Genomic DNA, 17,488 nt, shown 5'->3' with positions numbered 1-17,488 from the left:
ATGATATGCGTATTATTATAGTGCTTACTGCAGTTCTGTTTTCAACTAGATTCTCTTGGACTGAATGCATTGATACCCTCAAGATTAAACCCAAATAAGGCTTTGCTTACAATTAAAAAGTTTAGTTGAACATTTTATGTAAATTATGTGATATTAAAAATAAAGCCCATTCTTCTTTGTGGTGTGGAGATTTGCGGTTGCAAAGCTGGTCAAACTGTCGTTCCTTTTCATCCTAGATTTTGTAAAATTTGTTTCAGGAGTTGGTAAAAATGTACCTGGCGCATCAAAATTGTCTGAATGACATATTTAAAAAGACACAGATATGGTTTGCACGTGGATTATCATATGAAGAGTGTTAAATGCTGGTGTAAACCAATTAGAATTAATGATGACAGATATCCCCGACAATGTTATTCACAATGAAGGAGCTGTATGAATGTGGTAGAATTCATAATTCATAACTCATGTTAAACATTTACTTGACATTTATAGATTTTGTTACGTTTGCACGAGCAGAATATTGGTGATGTTAATTGTTTAGGCAGCGTTTGTTGGAATGTAAAAAATAGTATCCAGATGAAAACTGATGAGTCTTGTAAATTAAGGTATTATTCAAACGTTAAGATAGTTTTTGGATATGGAATATTATGTAACAGCTTTCAGAAACATCAGAAACAGATCACAACTTTTGAGCAAGTCTCGTTTGACGCTCTAAGAAATCTCCGGAGAAAGAACATGCTCCACTGTAAAATAAAACTGATGAAACGTAGCTGCTGGAATACTATACTATACTATTGGATGAGTGAGTGAGTGAGTTGGGTTTTACGCCGGTTTTAACCGTATTCCAGTTATATCACGGCATGTCAGCTTAATATGGGAGGAAAGCCAGAATGATGCAGGTCTTACGAGCACGGGTATGGTGCTGACAAAGCTAGAAACATAATCGGGGCGAACCGGGATTCGAACCTACAATCATAGGTTTCTGGCGTGCCCAAGGGACGCAACTCTGCACAGCGAATCGCGGCGCCTTAGACGACTGGGCCACCCGTGCCCCACAATTGAATGATATCAGATCATCGATATCCCTGATGCTTAACTAAAACATCTTGGCCAAATTCACTTGTCTATATTTTATCACCTAGAGCAGAAAGTGCATAAAGAAACAGATCATCAAGAAAGGGAGCACAATCGGTGCCCTGGACAAACTGCAGCTGGCTTGGCTCAGGACACTCGTCGTCATGATCATGATAACGTTGATCAATATACGTGCATAGTCAATCAAAAAAAACAATTTACACTGTCAAGATATTTCACACACGTTACATGATCACCAGTTATCAAATATCATGACGACAAGTTAATAATGTGAGAAGAAATTCCATGCCATAAGTATTATGAAGCTGAAAAAATAACGAACATAAAAGAGTTAATGTAAGAACCAAGGTTCGACGGATCTGAAGATCCCAACAGTGCACGGTCATGCATCTAAGACAACTGGGGAAATAGTGGCAATATTAAAAATTGTAGGATATAAAAAATCATTGACATTGCTAAAACATTATTGTGAAATTCGTGAAGCAGTATTGTTTAACGCCGCTCTGAACAGTATTTCAGTTATGTCATGACAGACACTGAATCAGAAAGAACTGGGAATTCGAACCCATGATCATAAGGTTCTGGCACGCCTAGGGGACGTCACCGTGCACAGTGAATTCATCGTAAACAAAGCCACTTGCCCAAAGAGGCACCACATGTGTTGCATGTGCGTCAGTGTGGGGTAGGACCGAAGACCTAGAAACTCTAAGGAGCCAAGTCAGCCGAACACTGTCACCCATCAAGGACTCCCCATGACTAACGTGACCAGTGGTGTAACGCCGCTTTGAACTAAATTACAGTTATTGCACAGTGTGTCAGGAAATCCCTGAGCGTATGGTGCTGGGGTTCAATTCCACGATCTCAGTTTTTTGGGTACTTCTACATTTGTAAGGGGGCGGTCGGGTAGACTCGTGGTTGAAGCGTTCGTTCGTCACGCCGAACACCCGGGTTTGATTCCTGGCATGGGTACAATGTATGAAGCCCATTTCTGGTGTCTCCCGCCGTGATATTGCTGGAATATTGCTATAAGCGACGTAAAACCATACTCATCCACTCACTCACATTTGTAAGAGACGCGAACGAAAGGGCCATCGATTGTGAGAAGATGTCGGAGATCAGACTTAAATTAAATAGAAACGTTGTTTCTTGCTGTGAAGACACATTTGGTTTATGAAAAACGACACAGACAATAACGATATATGAACTACTTTCTGAAGCAACGATAAAAGAGTTGTTTTAACTTTAAGAAAAGCTACTCACATTGCCATTGCTATTTTGGTTTTGGAACAATTGGAGCTAGCAAATGACCACTGGAGTTTAAAAAGAGGTATAACCATGTGTACGCATGCGTAGATTAATTTACTTACAACGCATGCGCACCAATAATTGAACAGGGCGTCAACTCGTCAATGCAACAAAATCAATATGTCGCATTGTCGTGTTGTCGCGCATTTTAACGCCCTTTTCACACAGTTTTCACACAATTGAAAAATGTTGCATTGCCGACCTTTAGTCAAATATGAAATATTGTTCAAAGCGCAACAATTCGATGATGTGACAATGTGACAAATAGCCAAAATGTCTTGTTGTTGCATTCTTGCATTATCGCATTGTCGCGCTTTGGTTAATTTTGACACTTTTTGCTTGTTTTTGTAACGGCGACAATCTGACAACACGACAATGTTCCTTCTAGGATTCCATACATAGGAGGAAGCTGCACACATGATCAATAGATGAACAATATGAAATAGTTTACTACCTACCTGTAGGGAACTCTGCAGGTTCCAGTATGATGGCGTTGTATACTTCTGTATCTGGCATACCATTCGGCCTCTTTGTTGGGGAGACCGTAACTGATCTGACCATTCCTGCCACATTGATAGTATCCTGCAGATGTTTTACGTTTGCTTGAACAAAAATGACTCCAGTCCTGTCAAAGGGTATTTCCTGTGGTGATTCCTTCAACATGGAGTTCAAAGAGGCCTCAGATGATCCCATCACTTGTAGATCGTCCACCTTGTCAGCTTTGCTGCGCATCTGTCGCATGTATTCGGATGAAGATTTCACTTTAGTCAGCAGTTGTCTTGTCGAATCCAAGGCCTCCTCTGTTAGCTTCAGATTCTCAGCAGATTTCCCCTCAACATCTGATAGAAGGATTGTTCTTCTTTGATTCAGCCTATCGGTCAGGTTGTCAAAGATTTTATTGATATCATCTCTTGCTACCCTCATTGACAATTTGATGTTTTCTATCTTCTTTTGAAGGGCTGACTCCGTTTCGCTCAGTCTCTTTGTCTCTTTGTCTTCTCTTCTATCTTTCCTAAAACATCATTTGTGGACTTCGCCTTTCCTTGGTGTGCTTCATTCACGGACACGACGTTGTGTCCCTTCCCTTCTTTGTGATCCACTACAGTGCAGGACACACAGACAACATTGTCACAAGTGTAGCAGTAGAACTGTAGAGGTTGTTGGTGCTGACTGCACTGATGTAGCCGACGGAAACTCTGCACAGGTCGGCCCTTCATTTCATCAAAGGTATATATAGTGTGGGTCTTTGATACCGTATTCCGTTTATGAGCACTTAAGCAAAGGGAACATAAAAACGTTCCACAGTTGTCACACTGGGCTACAGCCGTTTCCTTGTCAGGGCAATCTGTACATGGAAGATGGAGACCTTTCTGGATCTTGAGGTAGTCCAGAGTCTTCGGGATGAGGGTCTCTTTGAGCAGAGATTTCAATCCACCAGGCAGATCATGTTGGCGTCGACACATGGGGCAGGATAGGGTTGCAGCACCTCCAGTGTAGGTTTCTAGACAGGGCTGACATATTGACTGTACACAACATGGCATACGACGAGGAATTCGTGTTTACTCATCAAAGTGTTCTGTACATATTAGACACTCTGTCAGAAGATCCTTGATCGCAGCCACTGACACTAGATTCGACATGTTTGTCTGAGAAAAGACATAATAATAATGAACATGATATATGAACTGGTATCAATTTCTTTTATTGTGATGTGTCGTGAGGCAGTGGTTATATGTGTGTATTGTACATGTTAAGCATTCCATGAGCAAAGGCATAGTTGGGAAACAATGGGTCAGCTTCAAGACTCCCACCTAAACATCGAAATATCATTCCTTCACAGGCATGTTACAAACTGAAAGTGTTATATCCAAGCGTTCATAAGAACCAAGAAGATATTCATGATTTTACTCGTCATATACACAACTCGCAGTGTGGAAGTATTGTACTCCGGCAGGTGATTTCATGAGTTCTGGATCAATGTATATAAAATAGACTTGTATTTGGAGCTTTAATTGTATTTTGTGCGTTTTTGTAGTTGCTGGTTTTTTTAAGATTGGTTGATATAACGTACAGCCACGGGTGACCAAAGTTTAAATCCTGCTGGGAATCATGCAGGGAGCAGACACGCCTTGGAATACTGTTCAATGCACCATTATACCCAACTCACTCACTCGTACATATATGCATTTGATGTAGTCCAATGACCGCCTCCGTTGTATAGTGGTAGAGCATCTGCCTGGAGAGCGGAAGGTCCGGGGTTCGATCCCCGGCCGCGTCATACCAAAAGACGTTAAAAGATGGTACTTGTTGTTACCCTGTTTGGAGCTCGGCTTTAAGGACTGGTCGGCTCGGAGTCAGTATACTGTGTCTGATTGGGGTATTCATGTTAAACTGCGGTATGGTATCTCAGTGAGCTAGCACTATTAATCGGCATCAGTCGGGACTAGTACAAGCAGCCACACAAACACACACCCGTACATGCACGTCGCTATATAAGTGCAATAATCTTCGACGCGACGTTAAACCCCATTTCACCTCACCTCACCTTGATGTAGTTCATGAATGTACAAGTGCAGTAGACACTTTCGCCAAAGAAATACTTCATGCCCTAGAAAAGTAGGTCACTACACTGTGTACACGAGCACATCATATACTGAAGTAGTGTGTAGTGCGGAACCTAGTGGGCAGCTCCTGCACTAATGCAAAATAATTTGAAAAGGTTTTACTGTTTTAACTTTCCTAAACTGTGAAACGGGTGAAATGTCAAAATATCAGTAAGTTATAATTATAAGCGTGTGTTGGTGATCAACTTGTTAAAATCTGAACATTGCGTCTACTTTCGTTTTCATGTATATTCACAGGGTCTTACAAAATAGTCAGGAAACTCGAACAGCACTCGTCAATTTACATTGTGAAAAATATAACCTTAATTTTATATTCTGTATACAGGTTCTACTACACCAAATCAGAACCAGTTTGGACAGTGCGGTTTCAGCCTTCAGTGTAGATCGAGAGATATCTGCAGGCTGTGATTGGAGGATATTCTGTAAGATTTTTATGTCTTTCAAATGTACATCCATACAGTTATTAAAACTGACCATGTTTTTCTATATTTAGTACTGTCTTTTTCAACATGATGACTTATGCTGAATTGGACCACAGCTATTTTGTGAAAAATATAACCTTAATTTTATATTCTGTATATAGAGGCTTCTTGCGATTGAGAAACAAACTTTGACGTGGTCCAGGGCGATCTATATCATTCAGGTGTTGATAAAAAACAGGAAGTAACTCGAGATTAACATCTATTTATACAATCACTTGTCCAAAGGTAAAGCTGCTACATTACAAACGTCGTGTGATCCTGGTAAGGCGACATGTCATTATTAACACACTAAGTCACTTTCTTACCTTCGAGAAATGACAGTAGAGAAGAGGGTTTGAACAGGAGGCGTCTACTGCAGACAATAAACGACCTTCGCCTTATCTGCACACGCGCACTAGCTACTTTCGTGATAAGAACTACTCCGATTGCTCATATGGTGTGTGTCGTGTGATGTAACAGTAAAGTAGATCAGTTGTCAACAGTCTACTTCGATAACTCCGTGTGGACCGTACGTATTTGCACAATAACGGCTCTGAAGACATGACTACCTCGTATGGTGTGTGCAGTCTCATACAATGGTACATAGGTCAGTTGTAAACAGTGTACTTCGATCACAGCTTGTGGTGTGTCGTGGGTACAACCAGGCACGTATATGCACAGACCTCTTGCAATATGGGATTAGCTGTCGGAACAAATTGATAAATGATTACATATTACCAGTGTCAGTGGTAACTCAAGTTTTGAACAACAGTTTTCATATATATCATACTCCATATCAAACCCAGACCCCCATGTCAAAACGTGGGCCAAATGAATGGTGGTCGATAAAATAACATTTTTATCATACACAATAAAAAAATGCAAAACGCATATACAACATTTTCACCTTGTTTAGAAGACATTGTCATAGGAAAGTTAACCGAGCAGAGGACGCACTCCATCCGGGGCTGATATCAATCGCCCATTCAAAATGCACTGAAAAGCCTCATCATCCCCGCAGAGGGTGTAACGAGGGTCTGGTTACTTTATATATACACCCCCTGTGATATGACCGTCGTCATGTTGGCTCTATGATAATGTGCAATATAACTCTGAGTACAATCAAAAGTGTGTAATCTGAATATATGATATCTATCTTGGTTTGATCTATCTTTGTATTTCTTTAGTTAACTTGTGTTGTTAATCCAAAATGGTGTTCCAGAAGAAAAATAATTATTTTTGTAAATTGAGACAGAATCATTTAACTTACAGGTTTTGTATATCAGGGGTAATGGCGACATGGAAGATATCAAGAGGAATCAAGAGGGATAAACAAAGGCATGTTTACTGGTATCAAGACTCATAGTTCATCCGTTTATGAAGGCGTATATTTGATATTAATTCAGTTCTGTACTTTGGCCGTGCGTGTGATTTTCGTAGCTTTTTGTTAAAATGACCCTTTTCATGATCAGGGTGAAAAAAAAACCATCAACATGATGACTAAATACGAAAATGTGAACAACATATGTATTCACAAAGGGGACCCGTGTACTGAACTGCATCATCTGATACTGGATTTTCTGCTCAGGTTGATGTTTGCGACAAAGGACACGATTAAGAACAAAATGACTACTGTAAAACACATTGTCGAGTGACACAGAAACATATATGCCAAGTTCCACATGTCACGGTGACATCTTGGTAAGTATATGGAATCTACATCTCCCCAGTGGTGGGGCGGTGGGGTAGCCTAGTGGTTAAACCGTTCGCTCGTCACGCTGATGACCCGGGTTCCATTCCCCACATGGATACAATGTGTGAAGCCCATTTCTGGTGTCCCCCACCGTGATATTGGTGGTATATTGCTAAAACCGGCGTAAAACCGTACCCACTCACTCACTCCCTGCTGGTTACTGATAAAGTAAATGAGTCAAGCAGAGTGCAGGCGGGTTTCGGTGTCTATCGGGTAGTATGAAGAATAACTCGCAACTCGGAATTACTGTTAATCTGTCTTTAGTGAATTGGTGAATTCCGTAACTTCTCTTAGATTGTAGGGTCATTTTTACCCATCAGGCGAGAAAAGTGGTGCAATTGTTAAATTAGTAATTCTCACAGTGCAAGAGGATTTTTTTTTCATGTTAATTGGCTGGATCACACCAAATGTCCCATTATGTGAGATGCAGCACATAACAACGTCACGTCACATCAAGCATAGTTGCAAATATTTAAATATGATGTCATCCTTTGTGAATGATGTCAGAGAATATATTTACTTAGCTTATATATCTATGTGATACGGAAACATATATTTTTCTTCATTTCACAAAAAGAAACGTATGTCGTGGGATAATCTCTAAAAAAATTGCACTTTCATCTATATATTGTTATGTGAAACACTGATGATAACTTTCTGTCTTCAATTAAAAAATCAATCAATTAGTACTGCAAAGATATACCAAGAAACATCAGCATTGCGTATTTAGCGTTTCGGCAGATTATGAATTAAAAGTTACAAAAGCCGTTACAGAATAAAAAGAAATCTCTGCTTAAAGGCAAAGTCTGTTGTACGATTCCGACTATATCGTAAGCAGGTGCTTTGAATCACCATCAATTAGTGATGATAAGGTTAGAGCATCCAGGTCCACCAGTGGCACCCGTCACTAAGACATGCAAAAGTAGTTCAAGAGTCCTCCTGCACAAACGCGGGAACATAAGGAAAAGTTAAAACAAGGAATTACATCGGCATAATTTTCATCACATGACCTCCACATCTGACATAAAACATAGTAGAGTAAAATATAAGACACAATATGGTTCGAGCCTTTTGGGTGTGCAAGAAGGGATGGGATGGGATGCACACAATGGTCGCTGAGATCTGAACGGGGAGAATAATCATGAAGTCTTTATTCTTTCACAATGAACGTCGGATTCTGTCCAAGGGACCATCCTCTCCGACGATGTATTACTGGCTCCTTCTTTCCGCATTTTCGCGTTTATTCCCCCGTCCAGTCACCTTCCTATAGAGATAACAACAACTGGGTCATTCCTTCTGATAGTGTAAGGTTGTGACCTGATACAAGTTCACACGTCATGTTTGAATCTTGGGATGCATCTAGATACGCCATGACCCAGAATGGTCTGTCAAACACAATTTCAGTCACAGACTGAATCACTGTCGTGTTGTCAAGGTCAACAACATACACTTTACTGCTCCTACCGTCCAGTAGAAAGCCTAGATGTAAGGCACCTGCCTCACCAATTTGATTGCAAGCAATAGGTATATCAACGAGGAGCTTGCCATCAAATCTAACCCAGAGACAGAGCTTGTGCTTATGCTTTGGACATCCTATGATGCGTACACTCAGTCCAGTTGATTGGTTCCAGCAAGTATCTGCGGGGTTGGCAGTCATTGCTGTCTCAAACACCATGCTTCTTTTCTCAGTGACCTGTTTCAAAGAGAAGCTGACTTTCACCAGAAACATCTCTCGGCTTCCGCCTCTGATAACCAAAGGTCTTGATGTCAACAGACGTCTCCACGACCTTATTCGACATCCTGTGTCTTGTGGCGGAGTTTTGGGCTTTTCATTTGTTACCAAAGTATCAGATACAGTGATGTCGTCACTCGCTGTACTGCAGTCCCATTCAAGGAGCGGACCTAGGGAGGAAACAAAAGACAAACCAATAACACAAAACACATTCATTGTAAGTCTAATTCACAAATACACATTATTGAATCAGTATAACATAACACCCATTCACGTTGACAGACGCCTCACAACAGAGAATGTTTTTATTAAAATGACACAAGACGAAATATGTATTTTCAGCTTCCCATGTATTATTCCTAGACGTGAAAAAAGTTACTTTTCATTTCAGCGAAATATATTATAGTACAAGAGAAAGCAAATCATATGAACAGTTATATGTTTTTTTAAAAAATGTCCTTCATCTATCGATCTAACTTTCACGACTATCTGTAGCTTGGGATTTTTTGTCTGTTCGTTATTTAAAGCCGCCAGCTATATGAAGGCGGTCTGTAAATATTCGCGTTTGGACCAGCCAATCCAGTGAATTAGATAATGAGCATCGATCTTCCCAATTGGGATATTATGACAAACAAAATACAAGTCAGTGAGCCTGACTACCCGATCTGGTTAGTCGCCTCTTACGGCAAGCATCTGGTGCTTGTGAAACCGATGAGCATGCGTATGATGTAGACAAACAAAGAGTCATAGTCAGGGTTAAATTTTGATTCAAACCCATCATCATCAGACATTGGCATAACTGTCTACGGAAATCCACACAGGAGCCTTACATCACAGGTGAAGCTGTGCCCCTTATGTTGATGGGCACATGAGTAAGATAAGTTGGAGTTTAAATACATGACATCTCACATGAAATGGCTTTATCTCCACTGGAAATGGTCTTGCCCACATCATCGACTGAAACAGATAACAATGTAACTAACTGTAAATTCAACACCTATCGAATTAAAGATTATGATATACCTTTATCTATTTAAAAACTAAATGTTAGTTTTACTACAACATACTCAAACAAACTACAATAATATATATATATATATATATATATATATATATATATCCAATCGTTTACATTTAGTTAAAAAAGTTAAGTCATTATAAGTAGACATGGGACAGTAGTTGTCACAAATTGTCGAACCACAGCTATCTCATGTCGACAATAACATTTTATAGATCTTTATACCTACATAATAAAAATTATTTTACCCTTTTGAAATTCTGCAGGTGTCAGTGTGATGGCATTGTATCCGTCAGCCCCTGGAACATATACCGGCCTATGTGTTGGGAAGTATGCAACTGACCTTATCAGTCCTGCTCCCTGGATTGCGGAGGAAAGGTGGGTCATGTTGGCAGGTACAAAGCCTACGCCTGTCCTCGTATATTGTATCTCAATGTGAGACTCCTGCAACATCTTTGTGAAAGAAGCAGCCGATGATGTCATAATTTGTAGATCTTCTGTCTGGTCAGCTCTACTCCTAATCTGCCGTGTGTAGTCCAAAGAAGACTTTACCCTGTTTCGCAGTTGTTTGGTTGACTCTAAGGCCTCGTTCGTCAGCTTAAAACTATTACTATAAACGTCTTCAAGGTGTGACAAAAGGATGCGTCTTCTGTCCTGAACTTCTTTTAGTATTTTATCAAATCTTTTGTCAAGGCTATCTTTGGCAGCTTTCTTGGAAAGTTCTAACTCGACAAGTTTTTGTTTTAGATCTGCTTCTGTTCCACTGAGCTTTTCTACCTTCTCGTCAAGTTTGACAAGAGTGTCGTCAGTGGCATGTGCTATGTCGTGGTGCGCCGCAGTAATAGAAACAACGTTGTGTCCGTTCCCTTTATCGTGCTCGAGTACAGTGCAAGATACACAGATCACAAGTCTGCAGGTATAGCAATAGAACTGTAGTGGCAGTTCGTGTTTGAAACACTGATGCCGGAATTCTAAACTCTCCCGGGGCAAGCCTTTCATCTCTTCAAAAGTCACTGTCCTGTGTTTTCTTGTGACTTTGTTCCTTGTATGAGCATTTAGACATATCGAACACAGGAATAATCCGCAGTTCATACATTGGACAGTGGCTGCTTCATTATCAGGACAATCTGTACATGGCAGACGAATACCTTTCTGGACCTTCAGATGTTCCAGGAACTTAAGAATGAGACGCTCTTTTGGTAGAGACTTCACACCGCCAGGTAGGTTATGTTGGTGCCGACACAAGGGGCATGGTATGATCTGACGTCCTTTGCAGTAGGTCTCCAAACAGGACTCGCAAATAGACTGTACACAGCAGGGCATACGACGGGGCATGTGACTGTCATCATCAAAGTGCTCTGTACATATTGGACACTCACGTAGTACATCTTTGATCGCATTGACTGAGGCAAGTTCCGACATTGTGATCTGTTATATGAAATATATTGACTGCATGAAAAGCATGTAAAATAATTTGAAAACAAAATCAAGGATCAAGGAAAGATAATCCAGGAATTATCATTGATGCCAAACGTTTGCGCTGCAATCATTTGTACCAACTATTTTGAGGCAATTCATAGAATGTTCAATGAAAATGAAAATATTTCTTCAGGACAGGAACTACAGCCTTCTCGGTTGTTTTTTGTGATTATATCTTTCAGCTTTTACTGTTCTGTTTACATTGAAAACAGAAATAAATTGCATTGGGTCCAGTCAGCTGACGACCTCACAGAGGAAATGGTTTCATGTAGGAAACGCATAGAGGCCATGACATAGACTACTGAAAGGCATCGTGAGGGCGCCTCCGTTCTAATACTGAGCCATAAAGTTCAGTGATTACAAAATTGCATTCATGTACATGACATCTGGATATATATTTTAATATTTACAGGTGCGATCGGGTAGCCTAATGGTTAAAGCGTTTGCTCGTCACGCCGAAGACCCGGTTTCGATTCCAGACATGGATACAATGCGTGAAGCCCATTTCTGGTGTCCCCCGCCGTGATATTGCTGGAATATTGCTAAAAGCGGTGCAAAAGAATACTCACTCACTCATATTTACAACTCACTGTGAATATGTCTGTGCATGCTGTTTTGAGTGTGAGGTATCATATATTCTCCTACACTGGTGTACACTGTCCATGGGGTACAAAAGAAGTCGTTAATTACAGTAACACGTAATACATTACCCAAATGAAATTCGAATCGTTCATATTACTATAGGTAATCTGTCACGCAATGCCTGATTAACAATAGTGCTGTGAAAGAATGGGATGTTTTTTATATCTTTTGAGTAGTATATTTGGGGGGAGGGGGGGGGGGGGGGGTACAATCGTGTGGGGATCGGATATATTACTGGAGAAACAAAACAAAAACCTTAACATTTAAATGGTTTGTTGCTAAAGCCCTTACTGGTTCGCCGGTCATGGGTGAGTGAGTGAATTAGGTTAAACGGCGCTTTTATCGCTGCGTGTCACTTCGGTGAAACCCATGAGCACGGCTATGGTGCTGACAAACCTAGAAACTTAATCGGGGCGAATCGGGATTCGAACCCACAAGCATAGGTTTCTGGTGTATCCAAGGGACGCAGCTCTGCACATCGAATCGCTGCGCCTTAGATGACTAGGCCACACGTGCCCCAATGGTGGTCATGGGGTATACAGTGGCTATTTAACAGACATCAACATCCCATGTCCAACACATTTCATGCAAGGAAAATAACATGCTCGTTACATGAATGTGAGGTATTACGTACTCATACGCGGTGCATGGTCTCATTTATTTGTGAGAGTGTTAGTGCCATAAAACTAACAAATTTGTCAACAATAACATCTATAACACTCGCGTTTATACTGGTGGTCATCGCCAATACTTTATGTGTTTCTTTACACTACATGGCGACACGTGTGGCCCAGTCGTCTTGGGCACACCAGACACCTATAATTGTGGGTTCAAATTCTGGTTCGCCCCGATTATGTTTCTAGGTTTGCCAGCACCATTCCCGAGCTCGTGGGTTTTTCCTCCCATATTACGTTTACACGCCGCGATATAACTGCGATACTGTTAAAAGCGGCGTTTAACCCAACTCACACGTTCACTCTTTCGTTACGTAACACGATGTGTATACAAACCCCATAAGAATGACGCACAGCTTTCAATCTCCGGAAGTGTATAGTATTACTGACTATAGGACCACAAAACCGGAAGTGAGGCAAATGGGGGATACACATTTCATGAGAACGAGTGAATGAGTGAGAATACTTTTACGCCGCTTTTAGCAATATTCCAGTATTATCACGGCGGGGACACCACAAATGGTCTTCACACATTGTACCTATGTCGGAAATCGAACCCGGGTCTTCGGCGTGACGAGCGAACGCTTTAGCCACGAGGCTACCCCACCGCCCCTCATGAGAGCGAATAGGATGAGATCGGTGTTCACAGCTTTAGATACTAGGGCTGGGACGGGTAACACGGGTACTCGTGTCGGGTGGATTTAATGACAAACAGTATCAAAAACTCTATGTTTAAACTACAAGTCAATGTAATGTTCGCAGTTCTTCCTGACTACTACGCCCATTCCTTCTGACTTTTATATGTTTGAATAAAAATAAAACTTCAACTTCAGTGTATACACCAGATCGTTTTATACATGTATCTAAATACATTCTACCAGAGCTACGGTCAAAGTTTTCCCAATCGGACAGTTTGTACCTACCTCTTGAGACCTACAGCGGGTATATGCGGGTAGGGTCGAGTAATAGGGGGTAGTAAATTTGGACTCGTCCCAGCCCTACCAGATACACATACAGTTTTAAGCATATAGCGAACGAGGAGAAGATTTCCCATACCTTTACCAACAGACTTATATCCGGTATAAAAATACCCTGTCAAAAACAATAATCGATTTCTACATTGCGTCTAAGGATCCTGCCTCTACCGCCGTGGAGATTCCGGGTTATAACAACCCAAGCATAACCTCTACTCACCTTCTGTGTTATGTAACGTCACTTGAAGCTACGGCAGACAACTATCGAGGGGTGTGTGCAGAACGACAACCCTGTCTGTGTGTCATACACATGCGCCCTACACATGCGCACGACTTACTTTCGGTTGATGATATCAGGGGGCACATACCAGGTAAGGACAAGTGTGTATCAAAGCACGAGGTACATGTAGGTCACACTGGGTTAATATGCGTGCTGTGATCGATAAGTGTCATAATTGCATGAAGCATTTCCTTTACTTTGAACGGAGGGCACGGGTGGACCAGTCGTTTAACCCTCTTGGTGCCACGGGACCATATATGGTCCCTCACTTTTCACACCCGCATAGTGCCAGGGGACCATATATGGTCCCGAGAAAATGCCCTTTTTAAACTGTGAATTTTTATATTTAACACTGAGTGCGCAAAGTCAAAACTATAACCACCATCACCCCAATCATCTTAGCTTTAACATGGTGTAACTCATACTTTGTACAATGCTACGGATTGCGAATAATGGCGAGATTAGTAAAGTGGCTACCGCTCTTCTCGGCCTTTTTCAGCCATGTTTGAACACCAAGCGAATGACTGCGAATTTTGATTATGCACCCATGTCACAAACAAGTAAATATTTTCAGACAAAATCCTTGTTCATAAGAAAAAATATGACCTGAGTGGTCAGAAAGACATATTTTTCCCAACTGTATACTTATTCACGTAAATACAATTCTGTTCACTCCTTTATGAACAAGTTTATTTACACGTTTTGTATATTTTTATCGACTATCGGTAATGGCGGAATGGTCGGTACTCATGAGAAAACGACAGTGTATATTTCCATTACATTTATGAAGTTCATTGAATGAAATTATGACCATCATCACCCTAATCATCTCAGCGTTAATATCGTGTAACTCATATTGTATGCAGTGCTACGGATTGCGAAATATGGCGAGATTAGTAATGTGGTTACCGCGCTTGTCGATCTTTTTCTGCCATGTTGAACTTCATGCGAATGAAGGCAATTTTGTATTATGCACCCATGTCACATACACGTAACTATTATTATATCAGACAGTCAATTTGGAAAAAGAAATCTGATCGGACTGGTCAGAAGGATTTACTAGTCCCCACTGTACAATTATTGGCGTAAGAGTACTAGTTAACGTTTAGTCGGCCACGGAAGTTTTTTGTTCAAGTATTGCATTTGTTTATCGACTGTGTCATGGCGATTTAGCACGGCGCTAGAGACAGAACGACAGTGCAGATTGTCTTTTTGTTTATGATGCTGATTTACAGAAAATATTCAATTCAAAGATATGGAAAGATAGCTATAATCGTTAATATAAAGATGGTATAGTGTATATTTATGGGCAGGGGGTTCATGATCAAAACCTAAACATTGAATGGCCAAGCGCGAAGTGATCGACAGGGCACGTTCGCATCATATCTGTGCCACGATTTCTTGTTTACCGGTTGTCCTACATACTCGCCCGTTCAGACAAATAACTGCTACTTTTTTCATATGAAATGACTAAGAGTCATGTGTGATTGCTCAAACTACCTGACCGTGTGAGTGACTTGACCTAACTGTTTCACATTTTGGAGATTTCAAAAGTGTGGCCACGACATCTAACGTGAGTCGACGCCATATTGTAAACAAATTGTGTCAAGGTCGGTTCCACATGTGGTAGCCCGGCCCCCGTTTCTGTCGATGGTACACGCGATACAAGCATAATGCAACTACTGAAAACATCAACATAACTTCTACAATGATGACATCAATACCTTTTTGTATTTGGATTAACCGCTTATGGATACGCTGTGCTGTTAAGTTCGATTTGGATTTGTTTTTCCTTTCATTGAAACTGTGATAATGGCGGTGTGATTGGTTTGCTGAAATAGTATTTTCCATGTGTCTAATGTACATGGTACATGCTGTGATTGTAGAAGATAATTGATAACCAATTGTGTATGCATATATATCATCAAATACACATTACTAATCTCTTCAGAAAATGGAATATATTATAGCTCGTTTTCAAACATTCTGCCATGGATATTAGATCAAAAATTAATATTAGATTTACAAATTATTGATGTACACTGTACTCTCGATTAACGTAAGATAATCTATTGCAAGTCTTCAACTCTTATTTGATATGTCATCGGAAATGTCAGCAATGAGTAAAATTAATTTTATTTCGTTACAATCTTCAATTTTATTCAAATAGGCTAATAGACGGTCGGTGATTTCCCGCCGCTGTGAATTTGTCGTCTGGACAGGTGCGCGTGATTTGACCTCGCGTGTTGTGACGTGGATGACGTCACATGGAACAGCTGATCTAATGTTGTGGTAGTATAATGGATACACGTGGTTTCATTTTCCAAATAACAGTATTCTCTTTGACTGAACTAGAAAGCATATCTAGTACATCACGATTGGAAAATATCTACGGCGACCGACGAGTGAGTGAGACCGCTTATCATTTGACGAACAGTGTTGGAATATTTGGCGCAGTTTTCTAATTTTGGTATGTTGATATGTGCTTGATATTTCTTTGAAGGCTTGATATTCCAAAAATATAATGTGCATTTAGTTGAGTACAGTGAGAAAGCTGTCAAAATTGGATCCAATATTAAACAACCTACATTTTTAATATTTTAGCTTCATCTATCGGAATCTTGAATGGTTCAATTTATAACATAAACATTAAAAGTAATTAGATCTACCCACAATATATAGATAATCAATTTCTGAAAGACAAAACGTTTTCAGTGTAAATGTGATTTCGTTTTGATGTTTTATATAGTTATATTTATGTCTTTTGTCACTTTGCATTATATATACTACAAAATACTTCGACCAGTGACATATAGTAGTAATTAGATTCTACTTTGTTTTGTATCCTAAGTATAAAATAGATTTTTTTTAAAATAAATATTTGTCTAAGAGCAAAATCAATGCATTCTTGTGGGTTTTTTGTCACCATTTTAATTTGTATATCTTCCCTCCAAGCTGTAGTTTAGCTAGGCCAAAATTAAGAAAAAAAAGGAAAGACATGATAAACCATTTTTATTAAAGATTTTGCTAGTTAAATTTTCGAAGTTCAATACCAAGAATATATTTTTCCTTTTATGACAAATAATTCCATTACTTTCATTGACCTACGATCATTATCTATTTCAAACTTTTACTTTAGTAGAATGGGATGGAATGGGAAACTCGTGGAAATAAACTATCACGTATGTCCTTAAATGTACATGTACATACCTAGCTAGGTGTAAATACACTTCTAAAGTCGTATTTATAAATCAAATGAATAAATGAAAGAAAAAGTGGTATTTCATGGACTGACCATACAAGTATATTTTGAGCAAAGGTCTCAGTTAGGCAGCCTAGTGCGAAATACGAGCTGATACGAGGATGTATGTTTTCTGGTGGTCATTGTGAAACAATGACATGGCGCCCGAGTTGCGAGTGATCGAAAATAGGTTTGTTGAATATATTTGCT

At 40.1% G+C, this 17,488-nt stretch overlaps 1 protein-coding gene and 1 pseudogene across 2 annotated transcripts; both read right to left on the bottom strand.

The window, feature by feature from the left end:
• Window positions 1–1,392: 1,392 nt before the first annotated feature.
• On the bottom strand, window positions 1,393–6,090 carry LOC139455137 (E3 ubiquitin-protein ligase TRIM33-like; annotated as a pseudogene).
• A 963-nt stretch (window positions 6,091–7,053) lies between these two features.
• LOC139456550 (E3 ubiquitin-protein ligase TRIM71-like) lies at window positions 7,054–14,027 on the bottom strand. 2 transcript variants are annotated; one of them, XM_071238328.1, is made up of 4 exons: window positions 13,978–14,027; window positions 10,237–11,416; window positions 9,880–9,927; window positions 7,054–9,140 (listed from the first exon to the last, which is right to left on the bottom strand). In XM_071238328.1, the coding sequence occupies exons 2-4, from the start codon at window positions 11,408–11,410 to the stop codon at window positions 8,503–8,505; spliced, it is 1,860 nt and encodes a 619-aa protein (XP_071094429.1). In that variant the 5' UTR covers window positions 11,411–11,416; window positions 13,978–14,027; the 3' UTR covers window positions 7,054–8,502. The 2 variants fall into 2 exon arrangements, with proteins under 2 accessions (XP_071094429.1, XP_071094430.1); XM_071238329.1 differs by lacking the exon at window positions 13,978–14,027 and adding an exon at window positions 13,840–13,863.
• Window positions 14,028–17,488: the final 3,461 nt, after the last annotated feature.

Source organism: Haliotis cracherodii, unplaced genomic scaffold (assembly GCF_022045235.1).
Source record: "Haliotis cracherodii isolate W230 unplaced genomic scaffold, xgHalCrac1.p SCAF_11, whole genome shotgun sequence".
Classification (NCBI taxonomy): Eukaryota; Metazoa; Mollusca; class Gastropoda; order Lepetellida; family Haliotidae; genus Haliotis; species Haliotis cracherodii.
Note: the sequence above shows the minus strand (reverse complement) of the source record. Positions and strands in the feature narration are given on the sequence as shown.

Bases quoted from the DNA above. Each gene is read 5' to 3' on its own strand.
- LOC139456550 (XM_071238328.1), bottom strand. From the start codon at position 11,410: ATGTCGGAACTTGCCTCAGTCAATGCGATCAAAGATGTACTACGTGAG. The intron at 9,928-10,236 runs GTAAAATAATTT...TATCTGTTTCAG, and splicing joins ACCTGCAGAATTTCAAAAGG to TCGATGATGTGGGCAAGACC. The intron at 9,141-9,879 runs GTGAGATGTCAT...TTTCCTCCCTAG, and splicing joins TGGAGATAAAGCCATTTCAT to GTCCGCTCCTTGAATGGGAC.